The 16,271-nt window shown below is 32.6% G+C and overlaps 2 protein-coding genes across 2 annotated transcripts in view; one reads left to right on the top strand and one right to left on the bottom strand.

The window, feature by feature from the left end:
• The window catches only part of LOC134266588 (twinfilin-1-like), a 29,176-nt gene that overhangs the window by 11,756 nt on the left and 1,149 nt on the right, over positions 1–16,271 (top strand). Inside the window, exons 2-10 of the mRNA XM_062748812.1 lie at positions 8,023–8,100; positions 10,147–10,224; positions 10,524–10,576; positions 10,839–10,964; positions 11,364–11,459; positions 11,628–11,732; positions 13,873–13,995; positions 14,328–14,478; positions 14,763–14,881. Coding sequence (XP_062604796.1) covers positions 8,076–8,100; positions 10,147–10,224; positions 10,524–10,576; positions 10,839–10,964; positions 11,364–11,459; positions 11,628–11,732; positions 13,873–13,995; positions 14,328–14,478; positions 14,763–14,881 — 876 coding nt within the window. The 5' untranslated portion in view covers positions 8,023–8,075. The remainder of the gene's footprint in view (positions 1–8,022; positions 8,101–10,146; positions 10,225–10,523; positions 10,577–10,838; positions 10,965–11,363; positions 11,460–11,627; positions 11,733–13,872; positions 13,996–14,327; positions 14,479–14,762; positions 14,882–16,271) is intronic.
• LOC134266587 (probable ATP-dependent RNA helicase DDX20) lies at positions 46–7,882 on the bottom strand. The gene is made up of 10 exons (XM_062748811.1): positions 7,607–7,882; positions 5,869–5,963; positions 5,504–5,672; positions 5,099–5,210; positions 3,418–3,560; positions 3,031–3,169; positions 2,585–2,726; positions 1,983–2,088; positions 1,699–1,800; positions 46–1,533 (listed from the first exon to the last, which is right to left on the bottom strand). The coding sequence occupies exons 1-10, from the start codon at positions 7,794–7,796 to the stop codon at positions 59–61; spliced, it is 2,673 nt and encodes an 890-aa protein (XP_062604795.1). The 5' UTR covers positions 7,797–7,882; the 3' UTR covers positions 46–58.

The following is a 16,271-nucleotide window of genomic DNA, read 5'->3' as shown; positions in this document are numbered from 1 at the left end:
TGTGTAACCATATTTTAAAGATGATTTCAAAAACAAATAGTCAGAAATATATCTTTATTCAGGCATTATGTTGGTAGAAATTTGCAAGCATGGCCGAAAGATAATGGTTTTGCTGCTGTTGTGCTAAAGCTAAATGAGAATTAAACATTTGCGTCCTTTGTGCATGTGTCATCTGTTGGTGAGAGGCATATGGCATGCTGAAATATGGATTATACATATATGGAGGGGGGTACACGTAGGGGGACCAAGGATTGTTCCATTCAGGACAACCTGTAGGGGGACAGTTTGGCTCTTCATAAGCTTCCTCATCAACCTCAGATTGTTCATCAGAAAAATCATCATCTTCCTCACACTGATCATCATAATCATCATTTTCCTCATCCTCAAAATGTTCCTCCTCATCTGAACACACCTCACCATTTCTATAATCATGTTCATGTTCTTCCTCACTCTCATCAATATAATCACAATACTTAATATGTTCAATATCCTTTTTGTCATCCTTTAAAAATCCTGACCTATTTATCGGTTGCCAAGTGTTTTCACTATTTTCTGATACATCCTTCTTTTGTGATTTACTTCTTCCACTGTCTTTCTTCATCTGCTTTTGTCCACAGGATGTATATCCATCATTCACACTTGGAAGGAAAACAAAGCCCTCTGTTTGAGTTGCTGTGCTTGTATTGTCTTTTCTATCTTCCTGCTCCTCTTCTTCTGAGAATTCACAGTGGTCATCTATAGAAAGTAGAGTGTCTATCATTGATAGTAACTGTTCTTTTTCTCCTTCTTTCCATACAAAAGGAGTTGGTTTAATCGTTATTTCTCCTCTCTCATATGATGTTTCTCTCTCTTCAAGATATTTTTTATATTCTCTTTCCTTCTCCTCATAACTTTTGGAACTTTGTTTATCTTTATGGCACAGAAATTCTTCAAGTTGGGGTATACACATTTTTATTGCCTTCTCTTTATCCTTTTTCTTGGGACTTGTTTTCTTTGGCATTTCACGTTCTTCACAAATTTCTGCAGGTTTAGCACATACCTCTATGCCTTGTTTTATTTTCCTTTGATCATTATAACTTTGATGAACATCATATGGACTGTCCTCTTCTTGCAGAATATTTCCTTGGAAAGGACCACTCAAGGACTCAAAAGCACTAACCTTAAAATCACCCCTCTCATTTGCTGATGGAAACCCAATGTCATTTTTCATTTCAAGGGGCTCAGAAAAATTCTCATTTCCTTTCTCTGACTCAACCTCTGCCCTTACAGGTATCTCCTTCTTCTTATTTCTCCAATGCTTCTGCTCAAATTCAGACTCCAAGTTTTGTAAATGTTTTCTTCCTGCACTTTTCTGTGAATGCCTGTTTGAAATATTCTGTTGTTTTGAGTTTTCTTTCAGACTGTTTTGATTTTCTGTGACATCCATCTTCTTTGGTGATATTCGAGTGTGATCTGTGATGATCTGTTCTGTTGACACCATATCATCAAGGTTAAATGTCCCCTCACTCTTTGTCAGTGTACTGGGAATGGGATCTACCAAATAAATAGCCATGCTTAATTGACTATACTTCTTTCTATAAAACAATCATGTTTTCTTTAACATTTGCTTACAAAAAAAATACAGCCCTGACTGATATCATAGTATGAAATGTAATCTTAGAAACTGAACACAATGATTTTTTTGTCTTTAATAACTACCTGGTAGGTCCTTGATGTGTGTATTACATTTCTTCTCCACTTTATTTAACTCCTTTTCCTCTTGACCATGGCTGACAATATTCACTGCTGCACCAAAAGTCCCTAAAATTTACATTTTATTATTAAAATACATGTATCTAAGTTACAAGTATAATACTTCATGTGGTCTTTTTATATACATCATAATAATAAATAATTCTTAAACTCAACAACCTTAAACTGATGAATTGTAAGAAAAAATGAGACATTTGAAAATGAAAATTAATTTTGATAATTTTAAATACCAAATCTTCCAGCTCTCCCAATCCTGTGTAGATAAGTTTCATGGTCCTTTGGAACATCAAGATTTATCACCATATTTACTTTATCTGCATCAATTCCTCTTGATGTCTATAAAAATCACACAAATTACAGTATAAAACTTATTTAACCATAATGGTAAGTCATCACTACATATGTTTTTTTTAGATCTCTTCATTTTTTTATCAATAAAATTTATCATCATTTAAGAGCATACTACTATGTTTAGTACAACTGACTTTTTAAGAAAACGTCTGTAGCACTGCATATATACTGTGGATTCATCAATTTTATTTGGCATCAATTTTCGTTTATTTTGTAAGACGTATATTTTCTAGGATACTAAATTCTGTAGACACAAGCAATGCCTATACAAATGTATAACATATTTCTTAAGTCAATGAACATTTAATTTTCTAGATTTGCTCAACAACGAAACCCTTAAAAATTGGTACTCAATGAATATTGATGAAACCACAGTATGTCACACTCTTAACAATACATGTAAGGAAAGTATTTTTTGTTTTCTGACAATTTCTGTACTTGATTTAAACATGAGAGTAGTTATTCTAATGAATTAACTCACTAAATCAGTGGAGATGAGAACTCTACATTTGTATGTCTTCAGCTGACTCATCGCCTCATTCCTGTCTCTCTGGTCGTGACTTCCTGCAATACAGGCTGTCGGCCAACCATGACTGATCAAGGCATCCGCCATATTTTGGGCCCTACAATACAGATAACCAATAGAAATTGTCCTCTGTTTCCAAGAGAGTCATGTGAAGTTTTTTTTTCTTTCAAAAATCAAATTCAAATTCTATATGGAGAAGAAGTTTAGAGAAAAGCCGAAATAAAAGACATGGACAAACTTTACAAATGTACAACTTTTAAATCATGAAATACATGAAACATGAATTATATTTACAGCATCAATTGTCATATTTTTTCTGAACCTGAATTAACAATAATTACTGCTTGAGTGAAAAGAGATGTCTGAATTTTAATTTCATGCACTCTTTTTGCATACTTTACCTTGTTTGGAGGTTGGAGAAGATCAAACACTGCTGGAAATTAACCGAGGACAATAACTCTATCACAACTTTGGTTTTGTTGTCAAACACTTTGTTAGGCAAAGCATGATAAGTCACCACTTTTCTGAACTGTTTAATTCCTGAAATATGATGGAAAGATGATAAATAATATCAGTAAACATTACAAAACGTAACTCTAGTTAAAAGTAATTTCTTCAAAAGTTTTAAACATTCAGTGTTAGCTTCTGATAATTATTGTGATAATTTCATGATTCTAATACATTTTTATCATCTGTTCAATAAAGTCTCACTTATACAATCATCTTTTAAACAATTTTTTTCTTACTTTATCCTACAAAACAAAATAAGTACTGCATCTCTTAATTACCAAGCAGAGCAGGATCAGAGATGTTGAGCCTCAGAAATGTGGGGTTCCTCATATAACTGGTCAGGTGCTGTGCCAGGTATTCTGGGTAAGTGGCTGACAAGGCTAACATCTGTTTGTTCTCGGGGAGTGCAGAGTAGATCCAACTACAAATACAGATCATGAGCAATACAAAACATTAAAATTTAACAAGAGGCCCATGGGCCACATCGCTCACCTGAGCACTAAGGGTAGGAAAAAGTAGAAAATGGCTTTTTATTGTAAAGTTTAAATCCAAAAGTAGTCCCATGACCAATCATGGATTTGCTATTTTTTAGAAAATGATTTTTCCTCTATATATCTTTAAAAACTTTGGTCGGCCATTTTGGCCCCGCCCTACCCCGGGGGGTCATGATTTGAACAAATTTGAATCTACACTACTTGAGCATGCTTCCATATAAATATGATGAATTATGGCTTTATCATTCTTGAGAAGAAGATGTTTTTAGAATTTTCCTATATATTTCTATGTAAAACTTTGGTCGGCCATTGTGGCCCAGCCTTACCCCCGGGGGTCATGATTTGAACAAACTTGAATCTACACTACCTGAGCATGCTTCCATATAAATTTGATGAATTATGGCTTTGTCATTCTTGAGAAGAAGATTTTTAAAGAATTTTCCTATATATTTCTATGTAAAACTTTGGCCATTTTGGCCCCACCCTATCCCCGGGGGTCATGATTTGAACAAACTTGAATCTACACTAACTGAGCATGCTTCCATATAAATATGATGAATTATGGCTTTGTCATTCTTGAGAAGAAGATCTTTTTTAGAATTTTCCTATATATTTCTATGTAAAACTTTGGTCGGCCATTGTGGCCCCGCCTTACCCCCGGGGGTCATGATTTGAACAAACTTGAATCTACACTACCTGAGCATGCTTCCATATAAATATGATGAATTATGGCTTTGTCATTCTTGAGAAGAAGATTTTTAAAGAATTTTCCTATATATTTCTATGTAAAACTTTGGTCGGCCATTTTGGCCCCGCCCTACCCCCGGGGGTCATGATTTGAACAAACTTGAATCTACACTACCTGAGCATGCTTCCATATAAATTTGATGAATTATGGCTTTGTCATTCTTGAGAAGAAGATTTTTAAAGAATTTTTCCTATATATTTCTATGTAAAACTTTGGTCGGCCATTGTGGCCCCGCCCTACCCCCGGGGTACATGATTTGAACAAATTTGAATCTACACTACCTGAGGATGTTTCCCCATAAGTTTCATCTTTCCTGGCACAGTGATTCTTGAGAAGAAGATTTTTAAAACATACCACCAAATTTTCACTAATTCTCAATTATCTCCCCTTGAATGAGGATGTGACCCTTCATTTGAACAAACTTGAATCCCCTTCACCCAAGGATGCTTTGTGGCAAGTTTGGTTGAAATTGGCCCAGCGGTTCTTGAGAAGAAGTCGAAAATGTGAAAAGTTTACAGACAGACAGACGGACAGACGGACGCCGGACAAAATGTGATTAGAAAAGCTCACTTGAGCCTTCGGCTCAGGTGAGCTAAAAATTGTTAAATTATAAAAAGGACATGCAATTAACATGTTTTCTTCTTTTTAAATTTTTTTATTTTTTCCATGTTTCAAAGAGATTTTCTTCCAAAGTGCAGATTTACAAAAATAATTTACTTGATCTGTTCTTGGAAGCTTTCCTCTAATAGTTTATCAGCTTCGTCCAGTACAAACATACGAATACTGTCAGTGTTCATGATGCCAGTTTCTATCAGTTGTTTTATTCTACCTAAAAGAAATTTAACTTAAGCATGATAAGACAGAATAAGATAAAAAGAAATTGATCAAATTGGATGATTTTTAAAGTTTTGTAGTAAATATTACAGGCATTAGCTCAGGGTAAACTCAAACAGTACAATACAGGTACTATATAGATTTCTTTTGCTTGGTTCAAAGGCTTATAATCTTTCTTGAAATTTATATCTCAGACATACAAGTTATACAGATATATGAGCTGATAATCCTAACAGATATATGTTTTGGTGTTAACAGAAAATCACAATCGAATCTTGACAAAATTACCTGGAGTTCCTACAGCAATGTGACATTTCTTGAGTTTCTGTTTATCTTCTGTGACAGGCATTCCCCCTATAAAGGTGTGGCACTTCAGGGTAGGTATACATTGTCCTATGGAACAGATCACATCCCATATCTGAATGGCAATCTCCCTGGTAGGGGCTAGGACAAGCACCTGCAGAAAAAAAAAAGATAAATAATAATACATTATTCATTTTCCTCTTTAATCCATATGTCATATGATGCATAAAGATTCACAATCAATTCAAATGATAGATAGATTATTGTTTTATGACAAGTAGACAACATTTCAGCGATATTTTGGTGGCAAATTCAAATGAAATTGACATTCATGAAAAATGTAAGCTAACCTGCAATGCATAACTTTCAGTTTGCAGTCCTTCCAAAGCAATAACAGAAAATACACATGTTTTTCCAGTTCCTGACTTTGCCTGTACAATCAGATCTAGAAATCAAAATAGAGGGAATTAAAAAAAATCTATTTATTAAACATTTACACACACATGAACTACAAAATAATTTATCTGTTAGCCATACCAATTTTTTCAAATAAACTTTGTTTTAAATATTAAGTTTTCAACAACTTATGCTTTATCATACACGTTTTTGCAGCTGTAGGAATGGTGACAATGAAACAGCAAGATCAATCCAGGATTCCTGTTGTGCCTTGTAGCAATCGCGAATGATAAAATGTTAATGCAATAATTTATGACAGTCATTGCATTGCAAAGCTTAATGATATTTTTATCATTATTAAGTAGCGTTTCATCGTAGTGGTTGCTACAATACCTTTTAACACAATGTACTATAATGTACATGAACAGAACTACCTAGACGACAGTAATTTGATGTTTGACGATGACACAACACTCCCTCTTGAAATATTTGATATGATTTCCACCATAAAAATTGCTACCTATAAAATTGATCAGTTCCCACAACATTGCAGCACTAACTAATCATGATTAAAGAGGAGAAGAATCCAATGAACCAGACCAAGATTTCAACCTATCTGGTCCCTTGAACTTAATGGAAGTATTTTACTAAATGAGCTACCTTACCACATACACCAGGTCCGGCACAATGTCTTGATTAAGCTATATAGCTTGATTTAGCTATATAGCTTTATCAAGCTATTCGGAATAGCTTGATTAAGCTATTTTATCACAATTTTTTCTCAAATGTTTTATTTTTTCAGCATGTACAAAAAGTCGTACCTTGGTGCAGTGAAAATATTTAACTTTGAACTCTTCTGAATACAATGCATGTAAAAATCACTCGCCGAATTGCGTCTCCTTAAGAGACTTTGTAATCAAAGTTTTAAAAGTTAGGGGGGCTATTGATGAGTGACAACACAGTTATTTCTTGAATGAAATTATAAAGGAGGTCAGCTATGGCCAACAAGATAATTGATTGGTAACAGTTCAACACAATGAGAAGCAATCATACTTATCCACACCTCACCGCACTCAATAGGACACTTTCCACCACTGCAGTTACCCAAACAATGGAAATTCATCTTTTGCTTAAAAGTATTCAACAACAGCAATGTTAGAACTTTCTATGATTTAGGTTGTTTTTTTGATAGCCCAAAGTACATATATGAATAGTCAAATACTTGCGACTTTTTGTTTATTTCTAACTAAAAATGTTTTGTTAAAAACTGCATATAAATAGCTTTATTAAGCTATTTTAAATAGCTTAATAAAGCTATATAGCTTTATAAAGCTATATAGCTTAATCAAGACATTGTGCTGGACCTGTACACAAGTTTAAAAAAAAGCCTGCATGGACCCTGAATTACATGTCAGGTGCTCTACCACCACTAAGCTACCCACTGGTCAGGTTGATGTTCATTTCCATATAACCCAAACTGCTACATAAGTATATAATCATGACCAATAAACATTCTTAAGAGGGAAGCGTTACATGTACTACATCATCCATTTGTCAGGTGCTTGTGCAGCAATCTACTCATGATCTAATCTTATTTTGGAACCTGAGGATTGACTTGACTTGGTCATTGTCATTGTGCAGTTTTAAATACTGAAATGTCCTACAATTCAACATGATGCTTTTTTTTTTTACCTAAACCACATCGTCCAAGTGGTATTGCTTTCAGCTGTATGGGAGATGGGCGCTGAAAGCCTGCTTTTTGGAGCCCTTGTAAAACATTAGCTGACAAAAGCAATCCGGAAAAATCTACATTTTCATTAATAAGAACATCCCCTGTCCTGTACTTGTCTTGGATAACGTGTGCAACTGAGGCCTTAGACATTTCCACAATTTTTTTTTTTACCACGTTGTTTTACATTTCGTTTCGTTTTCGTCTGTTTACGTTTCTCATTTATAAGGCCGATTCCCATTGGTTCTTACATAAAATCTAAACTAATCGGAATCTAGATAAGAATTCTGTATCTTAGTCATTTGGGTGTTTATTATTACGCGTCTTTTTAGTGTGAAATTTCTTTTTCATAAGCGCTTGTTTCACGTGGATGATTTCTCTTCCGGCATCTGAAATAGAAGAAACTTTTACTTTTCAACTTTGGCAATCACTATGTCACATCAAACAGGAATTCAGGGTAACATTTTCTTACATAATAATTTTCAGACCCTTCTGTAAGCTTATCTTCCTTTTTATGTTTTTATCTCTAGATGTCCATGTACGAGTTTATGACCAAAAATGGGCGTGTTTTAAGTCATTATTTACACATCTTTAAAAATAGATATGTTCGAATATTCCTTAGAAAATTAAATTAAAATAGTCCTGTGCCTCGTATTTGTAATTATTTTTTACAGTGTTCATGATCGGTGACAAAGATCAGCATATAAAATTTAAAAACCTTCCTGAAATGTTCTTCCTTGCATAAAAAAAAATTCAAGAAAAATAAATATCAAACTACTTATCCACCTTCCACTTACTATAAATTGAAGGATATAATCATAGTAGTAACATTATTAGGGTATTATTAGGGTATTTTATTATCTGTATACATGTTATACTAACATACTAGTTAGTTTTACCGTTTAATCTAAATTTGTCTCAGGAAATGCCCCCGCCACGGTTAGAACACATCATTATATGTAGATCCGATATAGTTGCAATGTAGCAAGTCAGAGCAGATCTGCTCCAAATGATTTCGAAGACTACAAAAGGAGTTGCAGCGAAAATGATTACCAAATTAATCATAGCAAACCTTCAAGATGTATACTGGTGTCTCATTATATCGCGGTACTTAATTCTTTTGCATAAAAAAGTATAATTACAAATTTTTAATTCAACTCATATCAAATGATATTAATAAATCTAACTATAGCCTAACTTTTAAGTGTCAAATTATTTTCCAAGCTTGCATCGTTTAATTTATGGTCTATTTTGAAAACAGGAAGTCTTATTTACCTCCTACATTGGAGAGTCTCATTGTATCGCGGTATGGGAAAACATGGATGCCTCTAGCTGACATGGACGTCAATTTTTATTCTTGAATTTGCGATGTAATTCTACATAAAAAATAATCAATTATACTGTAAATTAACAGTCTTTAAAAATTAACTTTATTATAATTTTCAATAGCTTATAAATTTAATGGTCTAAATATAAAAACGGGACTGGAAATCTGTAAAACTACGTTTTATTTGAATATTTCTTTTCAAACGGATGTTCCCTACTTTTTAATCATAAAAAAAGTAAACACTCAGACAAAATACACATTGTCCATCAGCAAAAAGAATATAGGCTATGCATCCAAATTTTTTGCAATATACCTCGATACAATGAAACCCGCGATATAATGAGAATCAAGTATATATATATATACATGTATGCCTAAATAATCCATATGAAAGATAAACAATCACTTGTTAATGAATAACACTATTTTAAAATTTCATATTGAACATTGATTTCATTAAATACGCAAGTTTGGATTATCTCCCAAGTTGTGCTCTTTCATTCCGGAGGGGAGTTTAGTTTCGGCATAAGCAGGAAGGTGACACAGTATTTGGATACATTACATCACCGATCTACTATCATAACTGATAGATGAAACTAAAGGTGTCAATTTTTTCTACGAACAAGAAATCAAAACAAAAAATAAAAATCGGAACCTTATAAATCTCTGTGGATACAAACTTATCAAACAGGGGGAAAAATGCAGATCTCTAAAAATGCACACGCATCTCATCATTGTATGTCGACATTCAGAATTACTCTCACTTATAATAACTTATAAGAGACGTTACCAATAACTTTTTAAGAAAAGGTTTGTACAATCAAAGATTTATTTTTCATACAAAGACTATGATGGTTTTTTCATTTTAAAGTATCTAAATATGTTAGTATAGTAAAGCTTTATAAAACTATCATTCAAAATAATCATTGCTTAGCATTGTCATTTTTATATAACGCGCATATATACACTGTCTAAATGAATTCTAAAACCAACATCCATCATCCATTTATTTATACGCATTTGTATACATTAACAAACTGTCCCTCTTCCATGTGGATATGGATACTTTTTGCATCTCTATCATATGAGAGTTACAATCATGAAACTTGCGTATTCATTTAATTTCATATTTACTATGTATAATTATATATATGCCTTTTATCTTGTATTTTACAGCTAGTGATGATTTGAAAACATTTTTCTCAACGTGCAAAGATGGAAGTATCAGAGCTGTGAAGGTTTCCATTATTGATGGTAAATGTTGTTACATGTACTAATCAAGACATTTTTTTTAATTTTAATTTTTTTTTTTAGTGAAATTAAGTGTAAACTTCTGTAAAACGGGAGTTTACAGGCTTTATACCTATTGCCCAATCTAGTAAGATTTTCCATGTAAATGTTTCAATATAAATGTGAATATTAAATGGATGAGTCTTGGAGTTAAAAAGTTCTACTATTTAGTTTTCTCCCAGGAAAAAATATACATCATATTTAGTTACATGTACCCGTACATAAATATTTGATATTAAAATTCAAAAAAAAAATTTTTTCAGAAAAACTAGAGTTGGCAGGAAGTCAGAATCCAGTAAACACTTGGGAAGATGATATCCTTTAATTGTTTCTATTTTCTATATGCCATTCTTTTAGTACAGTCACACCTTGTTATATTGAACTTATGACAGTGAAACCAAGAAAAAATTTGAAATATATCCAAGGGTTTAAAATATAAAGGTTAAATTTCCAATTCACTTTGTTTTATTAATGGTTTTCAAGAATTCAAAATTATAAATCCATGCATTTTTAAGAATAGAATTCTGTTGTGTTGTATCATATGATTCTGTTACTGTATTCCTTAACACAACAAACATTATGACAAAACAGTCCTTCCAATGCTCGAAGAGAAACAACCATGTTATATAATATACAGACTGGACTCAAAGAACAACCTAGGTTATCAGTGGATCTTCATCTCTTGGTCTCCCGATTTCTCACCGGTAAGGCTGATTACATTCAATTTGTTTATGTATTGTCGTATACCGGTAATATAGATTTTGAATCTGTCTATACATTATGTGAGATTCGTTAAATATATGTACATGGATTTTCATCATTCTGTATATATATGAATGACGAACACTTGCAGTAATTGAATTATGCACATTTTAATCTGTTGATACATTTTATGATATAATACCTGTTCCTGAATCAGGTTGTCAATATGAACACTTTCAGTGATATGTACATGTATTTCTTTCCAAAAAAAAAAGGAATTTGATTCTTTTCTTTAGAAAGTGAAGCTTTATGTTTGAGATTTTAAACGAATTATTACAACCATGTTAATGTTGTGTACATATTGTATTATGTACATCTTTCTTTGTGACATCTTACAACAGGTCAGACAGAAGATGTTATATGCAGCAACCCGCGCCACACTGAAAACAGAGTTTGGGACAGGTTTGATCAAAGACGAGATGTTTGGCACCACCAAAGTAAGTAACCCCCTTGACATGGTTAAATCTCCCTTGGCAGGATTATATTAATAAATTTAAAGAAAGAAAATAGAATTGAGGGATATGGCATTTTAATGTGAAAATTCTTTATGATTTTATAAAAAAAAATTTTTACATAATAAGAGACATCCTTATTTTTATATTTAGGAAGATATAAATCTCCATGGTTACAAAAAGCACCTGGCCTCCCATGATGCACCTGCACCCTTGACCTTTGCAGAAGAAGAGAAGCAGTTGATCAAAAAGCATGATGTATGTATTTAATAGCAATTTTACTTAAAATGTTTCATGTCATATGAAATGTGCTTGACATTTCTTGTGTGTTTGTTTTAATTTGTTTGCAGTACATCAGGGTTCTCCACAAGGGGTTTTATAATGGCGGGCCGCCATGGTTAAAATTTTGTGCGCCATGGTTAAAATCGGCAGCCGCCATGATTAAATTTTAATGCATTTCACTCCTGACACCTACTTTTTTAATGACTTAAGTAGTTAATTGTGTTTATACTACTACTGCCATGCACTTCGCATGCCTCGAAGGAAAGCGGGCTGTGCTAAACAAACAATGAAACATGTCGTTAGTCAGCGACTATGCTCTGAAGCGTGACAATCAATGAGAGTCAAGTAGCTGATCAGATGATCAATGTTTTGAGAGTTTATTATCCTGTAACATATAAATAATTTTTGGGAACTTCAACATATTCCCTACATGATTAGATATAACGGGTTGAACGTTCATAAAAGATGACAGTTACGAGCATGATAATCGTCATGCATGCTGTGTCAGAAAAAAAAATACTCTGTAAAAATTTCATACTCCTCTTTGGTTAATCAATTCCCCATGCTCTGTTTGTAAGCTTTAACCTTATAATCTTTTTGATAAAATGTTAATAGGGCTACGTCTCAATCGCCGTCTTAGCATGCTTAGTTTTAATCGCCGGTATAGTCGTAGTTTTAGAGTTACTTCCCGTTGTTATGAAATGTCGCGTGGCGCTATTTTTAGCATTGGGCACGTGGAGAAGTAAACAAAACTTGGTGAAAAGTGCAATATCAAGAAAAATAAAACGTTTAGAAAAAGGGACACCGGTCCAAATGTTCCTTTGTGTACCCATTCATCAGTTTTATTTATAGTGAAACAAAATATTTCATATAACAGGCTACAATTCTTATAATTAAATTTCTGAAAAATATTGCCATGGTTACTGATTTATTTATCAACAATTTTTCTTTAAATTCCTTAAGAAGGTTACTACAGTTTTGGGCAAATTTTGTTACATTTGTGAAGTAAGATACAGGATAAATCCTTTTCAATTTAATTATTATTTTTTTTAACTTTAAAAAGTGTTAATTATTCCATGGTTTTGTGTTGCAGTGGTTAAGTTTAAAAATTGTAAAACCAGTCATTGATTAATGAAGATTAGGAAGTCTTACTCTAACAGAAATTTGTGTTTTGGGTCACATTTCGCCTTTGTGCAGCTTCCTCCATGGTTTAATTTTCAAATGTGGAGAACCCTGGTACATGTTATAAAAATGAAATTTGAAGTATTCATAAATTCCTTGATTCAAATTAATTTTATTTACAAACATTATAGAAAGAGGTAAGTTACACACTGTTGAAAGCAAAGAAAACTTAATTTCTAATTTCAGATATCAAGCATGTTTTATGAATATTTTTTCTAGACTCTAAACTGTTATGTTACTTAATGTGCATAATTAACTGGAGAAGGCATTTACTACCAGATGTATATTCTATTCATTGATAAATCTTTATTTCATTAACGATAGATTGAAGGCTTTCTCCATAAATAAACAATAAATGTGCATGAATTCAATATTTGCTTTGGAATGCAAATAATATTTAAGGAATATTTATGATTGAATTTAAACTTGCCTGCTTTTTTTCCACAATTGAAACATTATACACAGGGACTTGCCAACACTTTTTATGCTGCGTGACTATTCTTGAAACTGTGATCTTGAAATTTCTTTAAATATTTGTGATGTCTAAATCTTCTTGAGATTTCTGAAATCTTGAGGAAAACTTTGTATTAATCAAATTTATAGATCTGATAATAAAACAAAAGTTCTGTATGTCTCTTTATGAAGACCGTTTTTACATTTTTTATTGAAATTGGTTGAAAGTTATGTTGTCACTGATTTGCTGAATTTGGTTTTTAATGTTTTGAAAAATATAAATAAGTGATTACAACTGTATGAAAATCGAATTTGTTTTAAAATTCAGAGATAGTTTTTTTTTTTATTGCAACAATGAATTGTTTCTTTCTAGCTATCCTGTAACTGTATTAATCTTTGTCTTTTAATAAATAGTTGTTGTGATGTTTTGGTTCTGGATAAACTGTTTTTTACATTTAATACACATTTGATGGTTCGTTAGGTGAATGCTGTTAGTGTAACAGATAAACACCAACACATGACGGGTGTCTACTTCCCTGTCTCAGACCAAGCTTTACAGAAGTTAGAAGATCTCAGGGATGGAAAAATCACATATGTACAACTGGTGAGTCATCAAGTTTTTACTTGTCAAATATCATACAACATGTACAATAGGTAGAACATAAAATAATATGTTAATCCTGCTTTTGCCAACAGTTGTCTTTTGCCCTATTCTCTACTTTAATAAGTTAAAGGTGCTAGTGAAAATACCAAGGATTGCATAAAGAATAAAATACCATAAATAAAATTGTAATACTGGTATTGAAACTTTTTTCGCTGTTGGTTATTATAATGCATGTTGGAGCTAATACGAAACAGTTCAATTAATTTAATTTAGGCCTTTTAGGCTTTACACAACTGTGATCTAGATTTGTTATATATTTGTTTTCGTGCTAGAGTCTGGATATACCAACAGAGACGATTAACCTAGAAATGGCTGACAACACAGATATCAAGTCGTTGGCTTCTCGAGTCCCAGACGACAGTGCCAGATATCACGTCTTCACATTCAAACACACACACGAAGGAGATTACACAGAAAGTATAGGTAAGATCTAATTGACACCGCTTTGATTCTATAGTAAAGTACTCATACGATTTTTTGTTGTTCTGTTTATTTCTTTCAGAGTAATGAAAGTTGTAGATGACATTTATCATACATATATTTCATATTTCAATGATATTTTTTTACAAATACATCTGTACAGTTGAGACTGATTAATCCAGTGGCTTGTTTTCCCAAAACAAATCATATGAATTAATCTAGCTTGCATATTTTTGCTTCTTAGCGTTAAATTTAATTTTTTTTTACCCCCTTTGTTTCTGTTTCAGTGTTTATCTACTCCATGCCTGGATACAAGTGCTCTATAAAAGAGAGAATGCTCTACTCCAGTTGTAAATCTCCACTGATCTCCAAAATAGAGGCCCTGGGTATAGAGATTACCAAAAAGGCAAGTCAGGCTTATTAATCAGCAGAGATTATGTAAGGTGGACTTTGAACTGAAGGAGGAAATATTTACTGTTATTTTTAATTTATATGTACATATATAAATCACACATTTTAGCACTAACAGGATGACAATAGGAAGTAATATAACATATATTACTAAAAATGGCAACTTTTTTTCTGGGAAAGGAAGAAAAAGGGGTTTATGTATGAAAATAATTGTTCAGCTAGTTATGAAATTCCTGTTGAAGGACAATAAAAGGAACTTAGGTCTAAGGAAAAGGAAACAGTTTTATACACCATGTAGAATGTCTACAAATTGGTGTCTTCCCCAGAGAAACATAGGTGGTATACAAATCCCTTTCATTTGCATCCATCCAAGAATAGCTGATGTAGGAGGCTTCCACTCTTACGAGGGTTGTCCCGTAAAATCGTGGACAAAGCGTTTTTCTCGAAAAGTAATTGGCGCACTAAGCTGGAAATATCAGTAAATGTTTATTTATCATATTTAAGTGCATGATATTTTTTTTGATAAAATAGAGGCAAAAATAAAGATTTTATTATGCTTGAATGTGCACGAGGTATTGTCCTACGGCGCACGGTCAAAAAACCAAGGTTTTATTAAAGAATACACAAGTTTGAATTCAAAATAAAAGTTTTAAATACATAAGATTTGGATTAAAATTATCCTAATTCAATTCCACAATCAATTTTGTAGTCTTTGTAAAAAATTTTAAGGCATTTGCTTAATTTTTGGCAGTTTCTCGAGCATTCGAAATGGAAAGTGGTAAACACAACACACGAAAAATGGCGACGTTTTATGATGTTACGGCGCACCGGAGAACAGTTCAGTTTTATTTCGATGTTGTAATGACACCTTTAGAGACTTGAAATGACCATAGAAGAAAAAAGATTATAAAAATATCACCATATCTTAAGTATACAAATGAAATAGGAGTTTTCTTAGCAAGTTTTTTTTAATCAAGTCCCTTGGGAGTACAAAACATACGGACAAACTCCTAATGTAATAGCAAAAGACACTGTCACAGTAGACCGCCAATATGAGATTTTCTTTTAGTTGAATGATGGTGAGAATATTGTCCATAACCTACTAATAAATCTTCAGAAGATCGCATGAGGGTGCCAATTGGTTCTTCGACTGTTTATGGAGACTAAAGAATGTGTATCAATGAAATTCCTAAATTTGAGTCAGACTCATCCAACTTCATTTTCAGCAAAGATAAAACGTGATGCTGTTTTAGACACTTTGACGTTATAATCCATGCGCCGTAAGGTGATACAATACATGGCATAAAATCTCATAATTTGTTTATTTATGCATATATTTATCTGAAGTTTGGTGTTTATATTACTAAAATATGTACTAAATAATA

Source organism: Saccostrea cucullata, unplaced genomic scaffold, assembly GCF_032062105.1.
Source record: "Saccostrea cucullata isolate Sc308-1 unplaced genomic scaffold, CSIRO_AGI_Scuc_v1 ctg1139, whole genome shotgun sequence".
NCBI lineage: Eukaryota > Metazoa > Mollusca > Bivalvia > Ostreida > Ostreidae > Saccostrea > Saccostrea cuccullata.
Note: the sequence above shows the minus strand (reverse complement) of the source record. Positions and strands in the feature narration are given on the sequence as shown.